At 33.2% G+C, this 19,041-nt stretch overlaps 1 protein-coding gene across 9 annotated transcripts in view; it reads right to left on the bottom strand.

The window, feature by feature from the left end:
• The window catches only part of MICU3 (mitochondrial calcium uptake family member 3), a 117,355-nt gene that overhangs the window by 46,558 nt on the left and 51,756 nt on the right, over positions 1-19,041 (bottom strand). For 7 of the 9 annotated variants that reach the window (XR_014258265.1, XR_014258266.1, XR_014258267.1 and 4 more), the window contains 5 exons: positions 18,053-18,131; positions 14,250-14,297; positions 10,932-11,014; positions 7,914-7,985; positions 4,709-4,747 (listed from right to left, as the gene is read on the bottom strand). Coding sequence is in view for 5 of the 9 variants with exons in the window: in XM_082444508.1 (XP_082300634.1) it covers positions 4,709-4,747; positions 7,914-7,985; positions 10,932-11,014; positions 14,250-14,297; positions 18,053-18,131 (321 nt within the window). In the remaining 4 variants the exon portion in view is untranslated. The remainder of the gene's footprint in view (positions 1-4,708; positions 4,748-7,913; positions 7,986-10,931; positions 11,015-14,249; positions 14,298-18,052; positions 18,132-19,041) is intronic. The other 2 variants (XM_082444509.1, XM_082444511.1) reach the window with 1 other exon arrangement.

Here is a 19,041-nt window from a genome sequence, read left to right as displayed (position 1 = left end):
CTTGAGGATATACTTTGTGAGTATAAGATTATGAGATTTAGGAATGGGTGAGATTAAAGAGGGAAATACTGAGTAAAGAATAGCAAATATATAAGTAATTAGAAACAAACATGAATGATACATATTTTAGAAGTCTAACTTGTGGGATTAAAAAAAGACAAGGGCAAACATTGTTCAATTTTAAGTACCCATGCCAGGAGAGGAAAGAATGGTATTAAAGAACTTTTAAAGTCTATTTTTGAGAAAGCGAATAAAGATATGGCCTAATCTAAGACTTTATTATTTTAAGTATTCTTATTAAAATTTCAAGAATAACTACACAAAGAAAAGAAATAGAGTGAATGTCTCCTAAACTCAAAATAAACCCAGGTAATGCAAAAGAAAGTAAGAAAAGAGAAAAAAAAACAGTATATAGAATGGCTAAAATAAATCCAAATAAGTTAGTAATCACAGTAATGTAAATTGACTGAATTTTCCAATTAAAAAGCATATATTATCAATCCAGATAAAAAGGAACCAATAAAATACACAAAATATACTTTTAAAAAAGACACATCCAAAATATAAGGAAAATGAGAGGTTGAAACTGATAAACCAGGCTTCTAGTAATGACAGACTAGAAAACACAGTGCCAATCTTCTCATTGAGAATAACTGAAAAAAACTGGACAAAATATAATATAGATGTATCTTAAAGCATCTTAAAGACATTATTTGCCTTTTGTACTGTGTTGACTGGTACAAAAACAATGGTGGGTAAAATTGCTGAAGCCTTAGTACAATGACAGCACCAAAGACCAAAGTCATTAAATTCTTCAGAAGTTGTCACATTCTTCAGTTTCATATACTCATATTTAAAAAAAAAAGTTTCACTTAAGAATGTACTTGCTGAAGAATAAAACTCATAATTGTGTTAATTTAATCTTTGAGCACACATCTTTTTAACATTCGGTGTGAAGGGAAGCATCTATGAGAAACCAGCGGTCTTCTACTAAGTCAGACATTAAAGAGATTTGCAAAGAATGTAAAATACCACTTTCCTCACAAATTTTGACATTATTTTTCATAAAAAATGTTTATGGTAACATGAGAGTTTTTAAAATTATTTTTAAATGTATTAATATTTATAATTTTCTCAGTTTTAGTTTCTTATATGGCAAAAATAGATGAATATAACCAACATAAACAAAAGCTCTTTTGGATTCTCAATAATCTTCAACAATGTAAAGGGGTCCTGAGACCAAAACGTTTGAGCACTGCTGCTTATAGCAATAAAAGTGAACGAACCAGGACCAGATACAATAACGCAGATGTAGCTGCCAATCATGATGTTGAGTCAAAGAAGCAACACATAGAAAAACTCATTTAATATGATCCCATTTATATGAAGATCAAAAATGGGCAAAACTAAAAAAAAAAAAAAAGGGCAAAACTAAACTATATTGTTTAGGATACATAAGTAGGTCATAAAACCTCAAAGCAAAGCAAAGAAATGAATGACATAAAAAGTCTTGATTGTGGTTATCTTTTGAAGGAGAAGAAGGGATTATGATTGGAGACATATGAAGGGGCTTCTTGGGGTACGGCAAAGGCAATGTTTTATTTCTTGATCTATATTATATAGTAGTTAAACTTTTATTGTTTTTTGTTTTGTTTTATATTTACGTTCTATCAGCAGTATATTTCTGAACTAAAATACATATTTAAAAATTCAGGGAAAGCTTCATTATCACTAGAGGTAAAAATAGACAATAAAAAACACAAAATGGAAAATAACATGTTAATAAAAATAAACGTAGTATATTTATTTTGACAATAAAATAGATTTTTAACACAAACACATTTCTAGAGATCTAGGGATAGTATATAATCAAAGATTTAACTTGCTAAGACGATTTAAGTAATCTATATTCTTATACAGGCAATAAGAAGGCTTTGAAATATATAAAATAAACAAAACCAGAATTATAAGTAGAAATTAACAAGTCTATCATTGTAATGTGTAATTTAACACACTATTTGACAGAACAGCAGAAAAAAAAATTAGTAATGATAGAGATTTAAAACACATAATTAATATGTTTGGTCATATATATATTACAACCCTGTACCCAAAATTAAAGAATACACATTCTTTTCAAACACAGATCATTTATGAATATTGACATTGTTTTGTCCATAAAACAAGTTCAACCCATGTCAAAAAATTATATAAAAATTGGTACATTTTTTGACTACAGTGAAATTTGGGTAATAAAGATAATCTTTAAAAAATTTGTAAAATATAAGGTATGTCAAAGTCAAATATACTTGACTTTTGCATTATTTATTCTTTTGAATGTTTTATATTTCTTTTCATTACTGTAGTAAGATAATCAAGAGCTGACTATATGAGAAATATGAAAAGAATCAGGGTTGTTTGGAAAAGAAAAGGCTGTAAGGTAAGTATCTTCCAGGATACAAAAAAGTATGTTCAATCTTACACTGTAGCAAGGAATAATTTGACAGAATACAGGCAAAACCTACTGTAAGGATGATTAACTTTTGGAACAGGTTACTACAGAGGCCACAGAATCTCTGTCTCTATAGTAAAATCCAGAGGCCCTGCCTTTCTTGAAGGAACTTCTTCCTAAAGATAGAATCTTAGGTTATATTCAGCTCCATGAACTACACTCAAATTAGATCCTTTATCGCTCCAGTTGATCTACAATTCTGGAAACTAGCAGAAAATTGCCAGTTAATTCATAACGTTATACTAATATATTTGGAAAATATACATCAACGATATTTCATATAAATGTTCAGGCTATCTGAATTTTTTTCTAATTTTAAATGAATCTTCCTTGTTTGCTTGCATTTTTTTTGAATATAATCATTCCTTTCTGAGCAAAAATTTTCCTATTATACGAAAAAAAGTCAGTTTATATAGCCAGCTAAACTAAGGGAGTTGAAACATCATGTAATACATTTAAGACTGGGGATAAAAAAATGACATCAAGTTATATCACTTTAAAATATGTATTTTATATTCTTAGATGAAAAACAAAGATGTCTTCAGTAAAATAAAAAATATATATATATATTATCACAACAAAACATAAATTACCTTCCTATTACATAAGCAAGCATAATATAAATGAAATATGTAATTTAAATCTGGTTCTCAATATTATTCTCTTAATGTCTAAGGACTACAATTTGCATATGTAGCTTAAACTAGAGCTATATTAGTACCTATTTCCTTTTAACAATATTACTCTGAAATATATTTTTTAAAAAACCATTTGTCACCTGTATGAAAATTATTTATGAGTTTAAAAGAAAAATATAAATTGCCACAGTTGGAAAAATGGTTCATGCAATGACATATTAGATTAGAAAAATAAATTAAAAAGTCATAATTATTATTAACATTTATTAAGTTTCACAGGGCATATGGCATTAGAATCTGAGATTTTCGTCTTACACATTCTTACATATTTTTGAAATAATTAACAGAAGAATCTTTTAAAAATTTTAAGAAAATGGTAGACTTTATTTCATAGAAAACAGTAGTGAATTTTGCAGAAAAAATTTAAAGTATCTTGTAAGGGATCAAAACAATTAGTCAGTCATAAGGTTCCCATGGACTTGGCTTGTTTTCCAACCCATTCTAGGTCCGTTCCTTGTGACTTAGACAAGATATCTTAGGTTTACCTTATGCTGAATCAGCCTTCAGTGTATACTTAAATCTAGAACAGAATTAGTTTTTATAGTTTGGAATTTTTATTAAATATACAATACAGGAGGCAACACACCTAGAGTTTACACTATAACTGGAACACTTTCAGCAGGACAATTCTGAGTCAGTCACCCTGAATTCAAGAGCTTCTCTCAGGTGGAATTTGTATAATTTGAGGGATCCTTCTAAGTGACTTAAGGATCCTTGGGGAAATCAAATGGACTGTGCATGTTTACATTCAAAAGGGGCCATGGCCTACTCTTAGTTGTGTAGTAGCTGGGCTAACCAACAAGCTCTGACTTTCCAGGAGAAAGGAAAGAAGGAAAGCGTAGTGTAAGAAGAGTACAGTTGGAAGATCATTTGAAGGAACTCCCAACTTTTTCAGGAAAAGATGAGTCTGAAGATCATAATCCTTTTTGAGAAGTAATATGTGATAGAGTGATATATAAAACATATCAAGTGTCGTCTTATACCAGACTTTTGTATAGACCATAGGCAGAAGGCAGGCATCAAAGGTTTTAGAAAAAAATTTGGGAGAAATACAGAAAACTAAGAAAAGTTTATCCATTAATATCTTCTTTACTAGAATTAAGAAAAGACTGTATACCAGATGGACAGATCCAGTTCTTAAAATACCTGTGTCCTGCAAGAGCATAGCCTGAGAATCTGCTCCATAAATTGTATTTAACTCTTCAAATACTACTGAAAAATATAAAATTTCAATTATTCTACCAGAGTTTTTGGTTGTTTCACTCACCTTTCCCTTATTTTAATTTAAAGCTAAAGATATATAATTGCTCTGTTAGTTTTAGTCTTCTCATAAATCTAGGAAGGAAATAAAAATTTTTGGCCTGGTTGCACATTATTATATTAGATAAATTCCTAAACATTCTCAATAATAGATCTGGCTTTATACAGAAAAACAGCATTATCAAGTAAAACAGGTGAGGACTATTTACATAAAGAACATTTAAAGTATTGTACATACACTATTAGTAGGAGAATGGTATCCATAAAGTTGAAGACGCTGACATAGAGCACAAAGGGCCAAATGAAGTGTCACATTTCAGAATGAACCCAAGTATAGCAAAAGAAAAAAAGAAAAAGATGACAAAATAATCAATTAGGAAGGGCAAATCATTATGCTACATTCTATATAGAGCATAAACACGGTACAAGTGGGATAAATGTTAAAGATGAGTAGCAAAGTTTTTTAAATCTCATATAATTAAACATTAAATGAACTTGTGCTCATTTCAACCACTTTCATTTTAACTTTTTGATAGAACTACTGCTTTGAGTAAAACATGTTCCTCCAAAGGATGCAGTTTTATTGAGACATGCTTCAGCGATTCCATGTGGGATAAGGGGGAAGCCTAGATGCAGCAGCATGGTGGTGGGAATGGTATGAGACCTACAGTGGCATCTTCTCCTGTTAGTGCCATGACCTCAGGCAAGTTAACAAACCTCTCTAAGATGGTTTTCTCATCTGTAAAAAGGTAGGATACTTACCTCTGAGAAGTGTAATGAGGACTAAATGAGAGTAACATTTATAATGGATATAGTACAGAGCTTAGCACATAATAAGTGTCCCAAGAAATTTTATGCTCATTTCCCTCTTTCTTTCTGAAGCACAGTTAATTTTGGTATGTAAATATTTTACAATTTAGTCTTGCTTAGATTTTGATTTGGGTATGTAATAATTCAGTTTAAAGTAGCTGTATCGTTCTACTAACTAAAAGAGAATTTCGTGTTTCACAATTAGCTAATCTTTTTGAGTATTTATTATATTTCATACACGGTTAAGTGGCTACATGTTTTAGCTCATTTAACCCCCATAACAATCACATGTGCTCATTACTCCTATTCTCATACAAATGAAGAAACTGTGGCACAGAGAAATTTAAGGACCTGGTTCAAGGTCCCCCAGGCAATGAATGGCAGAGCTAATAGTCAAACCCTGAAAATCTGGCTCCTGAGCCTGTGCTACACTGTCTCCCTAATGTAATCTATATATTTTCACTATAAGCTAAATTTCAATTGCTTCAAAACTCAAAAATCTCATCAGTTCAGATATGCATTATTTAAAATGTGACAACTATTAACAATAAGTTACCACTAATTATCGTTACTGTTAAACACAGTAACAAATATTTGGAGAGAGCTGTATTGTCCTAGAGTGTTGTTTAGTTCAGAGGTTGTACTAAAGATTATTTCTGAATTGTTTTAAGAAATAGTTCTGAGAGCTAAATTCTGTAAATGAGATTTCAGGAGCCACTAACTGTAAGCTATGTAAGAAAAACACCTCTGAGGTACCCATGGAGATCAGTGCCTTTAGCAAGCATTCCTTTACACATAAATAAGTTATATACTACTTATAAGTTATTTTTATCTGTTCTTTAAAACAAGTCTCCTTCCCCATATATTTGCTACAGAATGCTTCATTGATCTACGTATATTCATGTAAACTAATACAATTTAGGGTATGCTGATATAATTTAGATTTCATAATTCAGATAGACTTTCCCTAAGTAATCCAACTTAATTTTTACTATATCACTATTATTTGCATTAAATCATCAGTATTAAAATTTACTTTACCTGGGCTGCAATGACGCTTTTGTGCTGACACTGTAGCTTTTCCCAATGTGGGTTGTCTGCTATTATTATTCCCTTTCCTCTTTCCCTTTGTTACTCGACTTAGGTATTTTAGTAAATGTTAATGATTAGAATAGGACTGTAACTTTACTGGAAGATCCATTAAGTCCTTTCTGGAATTAGTATAAATAAACAGTTAAATTTGTATCCATTGAAATACTATCTACTTTATCACTGAGGTTTACCAAAAGATTCATTAACATAATTCAACCTCCTTAATGATAGTTTATTAACAACTTGCCTATCCAGTCAATTGGGGGTAATCCATCAAAATTAAAATAATTGTTTACTCTTTTAGTATATTATCTATAGACAGTGTCTTCTATTGATATAAGTGTCTTCCATAATTAGTCTACTGGGGGTGATTCAACAAATACTGATAAATATATCATAGTCAAGTATCCTAAGAAATAATATGTATTCATAATCCTGATAATCTGCTTTCATTAGTATAAATACATACTTCGTAAATCTACTGGGACTGAATATGACACCCATCTGCTGCAGATAACCCATGTTTAAAAAAAACCTAATACATATCCTTATTACAATGAGAATAATAAAAAATGTTGCAGTTCTTTGAAGTTAATTATTTGAATTCCAGATAGACCAATTAAACTATTTCACAGGGCCATGAATTTGCAAATTAAACAATTATCATTTACATGCCAACAAAATTCACCATGTTTCTGCTATCTAAGTACCAGAGGAAGAAATATGCTACAGTGGGTAAAAGGGCAGGTTTTGGAGCTGGACAGCCATGGGTTCAAATCTTGGTTTTGCCATTTAACAGCTATGGAATTTTGGACAAGATACTTAACCTTTCCAACTGTCAGTTTTCTCATCTATAATGACAGATAATAAGGGAACTGTTGGGTAGAGTAAATGAGAAAACGCATGCAAAGCACCTAGTATAGTGTCTGATACTAAGGTCTCAGTAGCTTCGTGTTATTTTTATTATGTGAACCTGGGTTGTTGTCAGGCTGACATACTTGGGACAAGCAAAAAAGAAAACTAGTAGGAAAATGGAGGGAAATGTTGCTTAACTCTACCTTCAGAATAAGATGAAAACATTACTCTCACCAGAAGAAGAATCTATAATATATATTTCTATGAATGCAAAAACACATATTATTTCCTTGTTTTTGCTTCAACATTCATATTGTTATAGCACCACTAAATTTACTCACAGGTATAATTAAATCTTTGCAATTCACCTTTAAATTTTTACATGCATAATGATCTGTATTAATCTATTATATGATATACCCTTCAAATCTCATGGATAACAACAATACAGATGAAAATGATTTAATGAATGTGATTATGGATACAGATGTTTAATATCAATACTTGATATAAATATTGATATCAAAGCATATAAATACTGAAGCAATTTTTCTACATAAGAACTTTAGAAAGTTTTCAAGAAAGGGACAGGTCCAAAGTTACAGGCTTTAATTATTGTTTCTCAACATGAATAAAATAATTCTTGCCTAGAAAACCCCCCTGAAACTACTATAAATTATTCTTACCAGCATTGCACGCTTTTCTTCATCTCCTTTAGTTTCTCTCTTTTCATTTTTTTTCCTGAATATTTCTTGAAGCTGAAAAAGAAAACAATCAAAAATCAAATATCCAACAAGAGTTTCTGGGTACCTACCTAACACCCTGTGCTAGGTATATTCTAAAAAGAAAGAAAATAGTTAGCTTCATATACCAAGATCATTAAAACTAGTATAAATATGTTTTCTGATATCAATGTTTTTCCTGAGAAGAAGGCAACCCAGAACCAAAGGATATATTAAATAGTTTTACTTTATCTCTAAGACACAAAGATGTGGAGCCTGTGGCATATACATAAAAAGAGATGAAGCCTACGGAGGGATAAAGGACTTTGGACCAGAACTCAGGGGTCTGGGCTTGAGCCCATCTTCTGTCATACACTAATTTTATAATGGGGGACGGGTCATTCAACCCTCGCTGGGCTCCAATCTGCTCATATATGAAATGCAGAGGGACTAGACAACCTCTAAGGTCTCTTTCAGGTAACTGAGCATCGTGGTAGGAACATGGGCTCTCCATGTAGAAGCCCTTGAGCAAGTTAGTCTAATTATTTAAGGCTTGTTTTCCGTATCAGGAACATGAAGATAATCTCTTCCAGAATCTCTTAGGGCAGCATTTTCTTCCAGCTTTATTGCGGTATAATTGATAGGTCTTATAAAAATAATGTTGTGCAGAGTAAATATTACAAGTAATTACTTAGCACATTGCCTGTCACACAGTAACTTCTCAATAAATGTTAGCTACCATTATACAAGGCATCATTTCCTCTTTAAGATCCTATTTTACAAATGGTAACATAATCCTATCTCTATGTCAGTTTTCTGACAAGGTCATTGCTCTTGTCTGTGTAATTTGAACAGCTATCTCAACTCCACTTCATTTTGTATGGCTATAGTTGAAAGTCAAAATGTATTACCTCCCAAGATATGAAATAACAATTAAAATATACAGTACAAAATGTAAATGATTTTATTAACACATAAATTTATTTCCACACTTTTTCTTAGTGAAAAGAGTTTTTATTTTTCACAAGGTTATTAATAATCACTTCATAAATAGGCAGGAGGATTGCAGATTTTAGACCTCTACATATAGCTTTGCCCAACTCCACCTCTACTTCCAAACTTTGCTGTTTACAAACAAACAACAAACAAAAAACTATTAGTACACAGCCACTGCAGAGTAGACCACCACTTCAAAGCAAGGGCAACTTTTGTAAGGGTGTACACTGGAAATAAATAGAAATTCTGCATGAATGTTTTTACCTCCCGTCTCCACAAACAGACAAGATTCCGAAACACAGGCAACTTCCAATGAACTGAGTTCCAAAAGTTAATCTTTAAGACAGTGGGGTGGAACTTGGCATTGCTGTCATAGAAAGTTTATTGAAAATTATTTAGATTACTAGGCCCATTGTGAAAGTCCTAAAATACAGCTGTACACTATCATGACAGAACTTTAGTAAACTAAGTCTGTCCATTTTAGGGTGTTAGGTACATCTCTCTATCTACTGCAGTGAAACTGAAACCTCTAGCCTCCCCAATATCCTGAAAAGCACTGCAGTGAGGGACCCTTTGTGGTTCCAGCTCCAGTGACTTGCTCAGGCACTGTACTCAGGCAAGGGCCACATGGGTGTTAGATTAAGCCTTTTGATAGATCGCAATAATTCGTTTGCTTGCTTCCTTTTTAATGGCTGATTAGCTTTTGATGAGAATTTCTCTCTCTTCTCTTTCCTACCATGGAAAAGAATGATTGCATAGTTTCTCTTCTATGCTCCAGCCTCTGAAGAAAATACTAAGCTATTTAAGAGGTTTTCCAAGGGATTTTTATTGGCTCGTTACAGAGGAAAAATAGAAAATTAAATGGCTATTTATGTTATTTTTCCCTTCTCTTTTCACTAGGAGAGTAGAGGTAAATATTGAGTTAAACATAAATGCTAAGGGTAGAGGTTGTTACTGGAAGGAGTAAACTAATGTTAATCTTTGTTATGGAGAAAAACAGAATAGGCATTTGGTCACAGAAGTAGATACAGGACACAGGGGTAAAAAGCAATGGAAAAATTCTGGAAGGAGGGGGTGGTAAGATGAGAGAGCAGCTGAAGATGCTGCCAGACCAGCACCAACACGGGACCAGTCGGGTGAGAAAGGCTGAAGGACAAATACCAAGAACACTCTTACCCTCCACTGGAGATCAGCCCCTGGTCAAAGACAGGAGAAGGGAGTAGGAAATTGGGCTAAGACTGGAATACAAGGCAGCAATGAGTGGAAGAGAAAAGGAAAAAGAAAAATCGTAAATCCTTTAATGAGAAGGAAGGGGACTTCCTGAGGCAAAGAGCTGTCTGTGATTGGGTGGCTGATATGATAGAGACTGAGCATGCGTAACACCTCAGGATTGCTTGTCACCCACCCAGTGGAAAACATTTGACACGTTTCAAACTTCCAGAAGATGTGTAAACAACTATAAGCATCTTCATACACTGAATATAATTTATTTTTTTATAGTGTAAAAATCATTCAAAATAGGGACTTCCCTGGTGGTTCAGTGGTAAAGAATCCGCCTTCCAATGCAGGCGACGTGGGTTCGATCCCTGATGGGGGAACTAAGATCCCACATGCCGCGGGGCAACTAAGCCCACGGGCCACAACTACTGAGCTCGGGGGCCTCAACTAGAGAGCCCGCGTGCCACAAACTACAGAGCCCACGTGCCCTGGAGCCTGTGACACAAGTAGTGAAGAGGAAACCCACACGCCACAACTAGAGAGAAGCCCGCGCACCACAATGAAATATCCTGCGTGCAGCAACGAAGACCCAACACAGCCAAAAAAAAAAAATCATTCAAAATAAAGTACATGAGTATATACTTTATTAAATTAAAGTGAAAGCATAAAATTTTCACTCTTTTTTCTACAACAGTATTCTAAATAATGTAAAACAAAAATATAAGCAATATTTAATTATTGATAAAATGTAGCCTGTAATATACATACCACCAAAAACTCCTTTTTATCCACCATCTCATTGCCATCGGTGTCAAACATGTTGAAAGCTATTCTAAAACCTGCATGTGGCTCTGCCGGAAAAGAACAGGAAAAGTATTTGTGAAATGAAAAAATGTTTTTAAAGTAAAAAAATCCACATTAATTGTAAACAATTATTCACATTCTATACAGAAATACTTTCTTTAACCAAGAAATTAAAAGCAACATGTTATTATTTAGTTAAATATAATAAAAGCTACATATAAGTATATATATTTCTGCTTCATAAATTAGCACATTTAGTAACACAATTGATAATACACTTTAAATCTACTTGTGTGATACCTGTTGCATAGCACTGACAGTAAAATTTGACTACCTTCCTTCCAAAGATAAATATTTCTTTCTTATCCAAAGTCTGTCAGTTTGTTTAAAAGGAAAATATCAGCTCATCACATTTGAAGTATTTTTAATATGTCAGCTACTTAGAGCAGAAGGAAAAATGAGAATATGACACAATGGATCAGTCTAAAATCTTGGGAAAATTATAATGGAAATAACCTGTGAAAAAATGTCAAGCATGAGAGATTACATACTTGGGTTTGAACTTCTAGAGGCTTCAAATACAGAAATATAAAATAAAGAGAGCTTGAATAATTAATTCCCCCCAAATACAAGGAACAACTCCTTTTCTGAGAAAATCAGACTTTCACACATTACGAACTGCCTTAATTGTATGAACCCTACGATGAGATTCAAAACTTCTCTTTTCACTTCTAAAGCATAAAGAAGAAAACTTGGACAGAAGAAAGCTTGAACGTATCCTTCAAAGAGGAGCTCAGTGTACATGCCTTTTTCAAAACATTTGACCTTCTCTTTTAAGATGACTGGCAAAAAGTTTAAAAAGGACCTCTCACAGATACACTTGCCACTACCTGTTGTGAAATCATGAACCCGGCAAAAGCAAAGCACACAGCCCTACTTTCTTAACCGGTAATAGCTGTCTCTGAAAATAATGGAAATGAAAGCCAGTCTTTTATGGAAGTTCATTTTTTTGCATGTATTTTAGGAATCTAGACTTACTTTCATTATCATTCACTTGAGAAAGAAATGAAAAGTTACACCATCTCTGATAACCAAGATTTAAGCTTTAAAAATTATCTGAAGACACACAGAAAGAAGTCCTCACCAGCATTACTTGGAAGGGAATATTAAGTTAAAGTAATAAAAAGTAAAGGGGAGAAAACTATGGACAGGTAACACAGATTATCTAGCCCACTTCCTGCCAGCCCTCTTTTCACATTTTTCTTGGTTCTAATCTAAACGACACCCATAACTTTTCAATTCAAACTCTGAGTAGTTTCTAAGATGGGTCCTGAACTCCAACTGAAGATTCACAGCATCCAAAGATCCTACCCTTTCTGTAGTAAGCAAAACCCACTATCTGTGTTTTTTCCAACATGCTTAAACCAACCCTGTCCCAGCTCAACAAGTGGCTTTCCTCACCAGTTTTGTTTTACTCAGACCCATCACTCTGCTGGTCCAGGTACTTACAGCTTCTAATTTTGCACCTAAAGTTGTTCTAGCTAACAAGATAACTTTAAAACAAGTCTCTGAGACACTCCTTGGCACCCACTCCCCTAATTTCCACAGTGGCATTCCTCACTCACTGGAATCATCAGAATGGCTTTCCAGTCTGGGACAACCTCAGGCTGTCCTATAACTAACTGCACAGTACTTGCTTTTCTTCAGCACCAACATTTTAAATGACTTTGAGCCAGGAGAAAAAAAGCAAGAAAAAAATATACAATTTTTGAAATACATACGTGTGCGAGCACACACAGACACACACACACCCCAAATTTCCTGCAACAGAACTCCAACATTAACAGCATCCATTACTAAATTCAGAAATAACACAGTGGCTGTGGATTTTCTAATTACAGAAGTATAGGAATTTTAAGATTGGTTTCTAATGACACAGTTTTATTGATGTTCTTGTTTCCACACATCTCCATAAATCCCCACAACTGGAAATTCCACTAGCCACATTCTTTTATTCATTCCTTTCTTCACTCATTTGCCAATTATTTTCTGAGAGGCTATCATGTGAAAAGATAAAATCTTTGCCATCGTGGACCTTGCATTCAACTGTGGGGAGAGAGACAAATCATGTAAACCAGTAAACAAACACTTTCGAATAGTTTAAGTACTATGAAGAAAATAAAACATTGTAAAGGGATAAAAAGGGAGAGATGGAAGAGGGAGCTATTTTAGGGAGGATGGTCAAGTAAGGCTTCTCTAAGTCTTCATATTTCAAAGGAAACCTGAATGATTTTTATTATCCTGAGGATCTTTAGTAAAAGCACTGATGGTAGAGGGAGCAGAAAGTACGAATTCCTGAGGTGAGAATTCAGGGAGTAAAAAGGTCAGGTGGCTGGAGCACTGTGAACTATAGCATGTAAGTTCCTCCATTAAATGCAACGAAATTTAACTGAACACCTTAGTAAACCCTTCATATGCTTCATAAGAATTGCTGTAGATGAGAGGAAGATAATAAAGCTGTTGTAGGATGTATGATGGGTCTTCTTATAGACTTACTAGTTAAAAGACCCATTCTTTCACACTAGTCTTGCAGAAAATGTGATTTGAATGAATGAGTGTAGCAGGAAATTTACAAATCACTACACATCCTGACCTTTAGGCTCCCATGTAGATCCAACCACAGGGATTGATATAGGATATTAAATGTATAATTTATGAGCATTTTAATTACTACACCGTAAGCCGTAAGAATATTTATGGTTTTGACACTTGATAGTGCTATGCTTAGCATTTTCCACTGGCATTTAGACATGAATTTTGTAAAACAGCATGGATAGACCTCAACTGATTTTCAATAGTAAGAGAATATAAGAAGGATTTATTGGGACTTCCCTGGTGGGGCAGTGGTTAAGAATCCGCCTGCCAATGCAGGGGTCACAGGTTCGAGCCCTAGTCCGGGATGATACCACATGTCGCAGAGCAACTAAGCCCGTGCACCACAACTACTGAGCCTGCGCTCTAGAGCTCGTGAGCCACAACTACTGAAGCCCATGTGCCTAGAGCCCGTGCTCCGCAACGAGAGAAGCCACCGCGATGAGAAGCCCGCGCACCGCAACAAAGAGTAGCCCCCGCTCGCCACAACTAGAGAAAGCCCACGTGCAGCAACGAAGACCCAATGCAGCAAAAAATAAATAAATAAATTTTTAAAAAAAGATTTATTTCCCAAGATTATGCTTGAGAAAGAAAACTGTATCCAGAAATAGATTTAATGAGTATACTTACTTGTTAAAATACATAAAAGAAAAAGATATTCTGTGTAAGAAATCACACCTAGAAGAAAAACAGTATTAGTTATGCTATATATAAAATATTACTTTCTCTTCATATTTATCAAGTAAAATATTATTCTTATAATAGCAGTAATATTTATAAAGAACTTAGAGTTTTAAAGAAGATGCTAAATATTGTTTTAAATGAGACTAAACTATTACTACAAAATCAGAGTGAAAGAAACAATAAATAAATTTTACATTGTTTCACATGCCTCTGTAGAAACCTATACAAAAATCACATGAATGCTTCCAGATATATTGGCACAAAAGCAAAATTATCAATAATGTTTACATATAGCTGTAAATTTTAAATGTGTTGCTAGCTTTCAAGGTATGAATCAAACATAAAATAAAAACGTTGGAAATGGTTAACACTGTAAAGTGCTTAATTACTTCTTAGTAACCCTTGAATAAAACATTTAGATATTCTTGCTTAGAGATTTGACTTATTGCATTCAAAAAACACAACTCTATAGTTATTACTTTTCTGCTTTCAAGTTATCATTCATTATTCTTGATAAGCTTCATGCTTCTATTAAATGTAACCTAAGAAGTTTCAATTTTTACAGAAAGCTTACACTTTCTGTATATTGCATCCTGAGTTCTCTGTAATCTCATAAACTTTCAAAGGAGTTTGTCTGGACTACATAAAAACATACATTCTGTTACTCAAATTCTTGCCTTTGGATTATAACACCCAAAACTAGAATTAATCGCTTAATTGTTTTTCCAAGTGTATCCTGAGAAAATGAAAATCAGAAATAAGCCAATAACACTTATCCAGATACCAGACAGCCCTCATGTTTGGTAAAAGGGTATAACAATCCTTAAAATAATCAGATCGTGAACTTTAAAACTCCACTTTACCTGATGTTCTTTGAGGCTACCCTCTTTGTTACAGAACAAAGGAAGAGGAGTCACTGTCAGGCAGTTTGTCAGAAGATGTGAAGGGACCGAGCTAGGAGGCCCTGAAAGCATTCCCGTCTTCTGTTTATACTAGAATATTGTGACCTATAGACATAGTTCTGGTTGATTGCCATGAATGTTATGGGAGAAAGATTCTGGAATGGTCAACGTATATAAAGATACAATACCTAGATTCCATAGGGATCCCTCAAAAAAAAAAAAAAAAAAAAAAGCTCTGGAAATGGGCTCTGTATCTCCACAACCCCATCTCACTGACTGTTGCTCTGACTTGGTGGAATGCACAAGAGGTGCTGGTTAGTATAAAGAAGTTTAATATATGCTTTACGTCTTTTACTTGATAATCAACTCACGATTCCCCTCACTGAAGGATTACAAAACAGTGAGAGTCCTGATGATGGTTATCATGGTAAGCACTTGTCTGAAGTACTAAGTGGTTTTTGAGGTGGTATAATCCACAGGGAAGAAAAACAAAGTGAGAAACTCATGATACAATTTAATAAAAATGGTCAGGGACATATATACACTACCAAATGTAAAATAGATAGCTAGTGGGAAGCAGCTGCATAGCACAGGGAGATCAGCTCGGTGCTTTGTGACCACCTAGATGGGTGGGATAGGGAGCGTGGGAGGGAGATGCAAGAGGGAGGGGATATGGGGATATATATATATACATATAGCTGATTCACTTTGTTATACAGCAGAAACTAACACAACATTGTAAAGCAATTATACTCCAGTAAAGATGTAAAAAAAAAAAAAGGTCAGGGAGAAGGGAAAATATTACTAAACATGAACTGTAGATTCATAATGTTTTTAATTACAAAAATGGAAAACCATTAGATTAACCTTGCAATTTATTTTAAGGCCACCCAGTGTCAAAAATAAAATAATAATAAATGCTAAGCATATAGTAATGTTTTGATCCTTAGAAAAAGAGGCTAAGAAAGATGCTAACCAGGTTTCTCTTGAAAATTCAATTTTAAAAAATTCTAAGGGAAGTTCCTTAAAAGCATTACACTGTTTAGCTCCTATATCATGATATATTACAGTTAGCTATTATAACTAAGTCTATGTAATTCATGTTTTCATAAATGCTGTATACCAATTAAATTTTTGTAAAACTGCCTAACATTTTCTTGCTGGGTTATATTTTAAGCAGACAAAATTCATTTGTAAATTAGTTTTCAATAGTTCTAAAAACTTAGCTTTACAATTCCTCTTCCACCTAATCTCTTTATAAAAAAGCAAGATTCTCTGTAACTCTCTACTTTACCTAACCCTATGGTTCTAAAACTTCTTGGGTACACGGATTACCTTGATAATCCCATCACTATGACATAGATCTGCACTGTTCTACAGTGTAGCCATTGGCCACACGGGGCTATTTAAATTTAAAATAATTAAAAGTAGATAAAATTAAAAATTCAGTTCCTCAGATACAGTAGCCCCATTTCAGGTAATTAATAGCCACATTTGTCTCGTGGCTACCATTCCCATCACTGCACATAGTTCTATTGGGTAGCACTGAATAGATCATCTCCCCCTGAAAAAAATATGCAAATATGCATACAATTTAAGTAGGATTAGGACCTGCCTAAACCTATGGCTTCCAGATTTAACCCTCCCCCTAACTAAAAAGAATTTCCTTCTTCCATGCATTTATCCTTCTTGGATTATATTTGATCCAATTGTATTTTCCCATGAGAGGTATTAAAGAAATATTTTTTACATTCACCAATTTACCTCTTCATTCCGAGCTTTGAATTTTCCTGATCCTATCATTTCACCCGAAGATTTGCATGGCAATCTTTAAGACAACTTCCAGAAAAAAATTTCTAAGAACTTTAAAGACACCATGGCTCAGATTTCACAAAGATTTAAAAACCCTAGTTATGAAAAGCCTACAGTTAAAGACAAGGTGTCTCCTCCTTCCAGAGTCCATAAGAACCAGGTAGAAGCAATCTGAATTTCTAATTCTACTTAGGCAAAAATATATGGATTGTAACTAATCCTTTAAAGTATTTATCTTCACATTAGAGTAAATATATTATTTTCAAACCAATATTGGTTGAAATTGATGAAAAAAAGGTAAGTTTAGATAATTGCTTTATATTGTTATTTTGTATACTCTTATATTTGAATATGAAAATATATATTTCTAAGAAACATTCCTTTTTAAGATTAAAGAGAGTTTTAATTAGTTTCTGCTATAAACATTTATAAAAAGTACAATGTAAAAGAAAATTGCAATAAAAGCTATATAATTTGATTGCAAGGACATGTATGAATTAACGAGTTAACGTATATATAGGTATGGGTAATACGGTAAATTGAAATAGGTGGATTTTGCAGTGAGTGTTGTTTTTAAAAGAAACATGTTCAAATTGTGCAACCAAAAGATATATCTAATAAGCTTTTCATATTGATTAAATTTAAGAAAATCTGCAATTCCCTGGAAGTAAAAGGAAAGAAGAAAAATAGACATTTGGAAATCAGTATTTTTGAAAAATGCTTTCTGTGGGTAAATATAACATACTTCTCAATATGGTTAAAAAGGTTTCTTTTTAACTATAAAAGTTCACTTTGTTGTAAAAAGTGTGGAAGATATGAATAGTGTATATAAAAAGTAACATAAAAACCACCCTTAATCCCACTGCCGAGAAACAATCATTATTAATTTTTTGGTGTTATTCTTTTCAGTTTTTTTTCCATGTACATAGACACACATGTAATTGTAAAATTATTTACGCATGAGGAAAATATGTATAAATAGTATAAATAATATAGTATCAATATTAAAATACATAAATACTAAAGTTAACTTACCTCTTTCTTTAAGATTTCGAAATAGCTTTGATGATCCTTTCCAAACTGGTGGTGTTTCTGATAGCATTTGATTTAATTCCTATGACATAAGGTATCATAATGCTGATTAACTGGTAAACCACTTACTTATAAAATAGACCAAAAATATTTAAATGCCTCTGCAAAAAAATTCTCTGCTTAGAAGACGTGAGACATGACTGTATTTATACTATTTTATCTGTGGTTCATTCAACCGTAAAACCCAATATTTGCCCACAGTCCAAATGTAAAAATAAGTGATAAAGATGCTACATTAGATTCAATTAGAGCTACCAAAAATTTCAGATAAACTTAATAATTGGAGAAATACATATATATATGATAATCTAATTAAGATAAAACAGTGAATTTAAGTTCTGGAGCCAGTTAGAAAAGGATGGTTCTGTGGAAGCCACAGGAAAAGGTGGACTTCCTAATACAGGTCACATACGATCACTGAGCTTCACATACTGTTTTCTGTAGCCCTCTTGGATTTAGGGGATTTTGTGGTAGATGAAGTAACTGGGCAACAGATTGTGCTGGGGAAGAATGAAGAGTATTTTAATAGTGACTCAAAGAATGATGACATCAGATGAAGCGGGATGACAGGGTATTGAGTTACTGTGTCCACTGCTGCAATTTTTTTTTTCTAATTTTAACTTAAATATTCAGTAAAGAATACACACTTCAATTGCTGGTTAGCCAGCTTTTCTTTTCTTTTTTTTTAATCAAGCTGAGGGGGGAGGATTTTGGAAAATTTAAACATTTGATTCATTGCTCAGATACTAGAACGATTTTGTGTTTATTACACATACTGTGTTAAAAATAAGTAAAAATTATAATTAGGTTAACTGTGAAAAAATTATTAAAGGATTTGGTGAGATAACTTGAAATAATTTGAAATTAAAAAATTAGTCTGGGGCTTCCATGGTGGTGCAGTGGTTAAGAATCCGCCTGCCAACGCAAGGGAC

The sequence above is a fragment of the Balaenoptera physalus genome (genome assembly GCF_965194825.1).
Source record: "Balaenoptera physalus genome assembly, chromosome: 21".
Lineage (NCBI taxonomy): Eukaryota > Metazoa > Chordata > Mammalia > Artiodactyla > Balaenopteridae > Balaenoptera > Balaenoptera physalus.
This window is presented reverse-complemented; position numbering and strand designations above follow the sequence as displayed.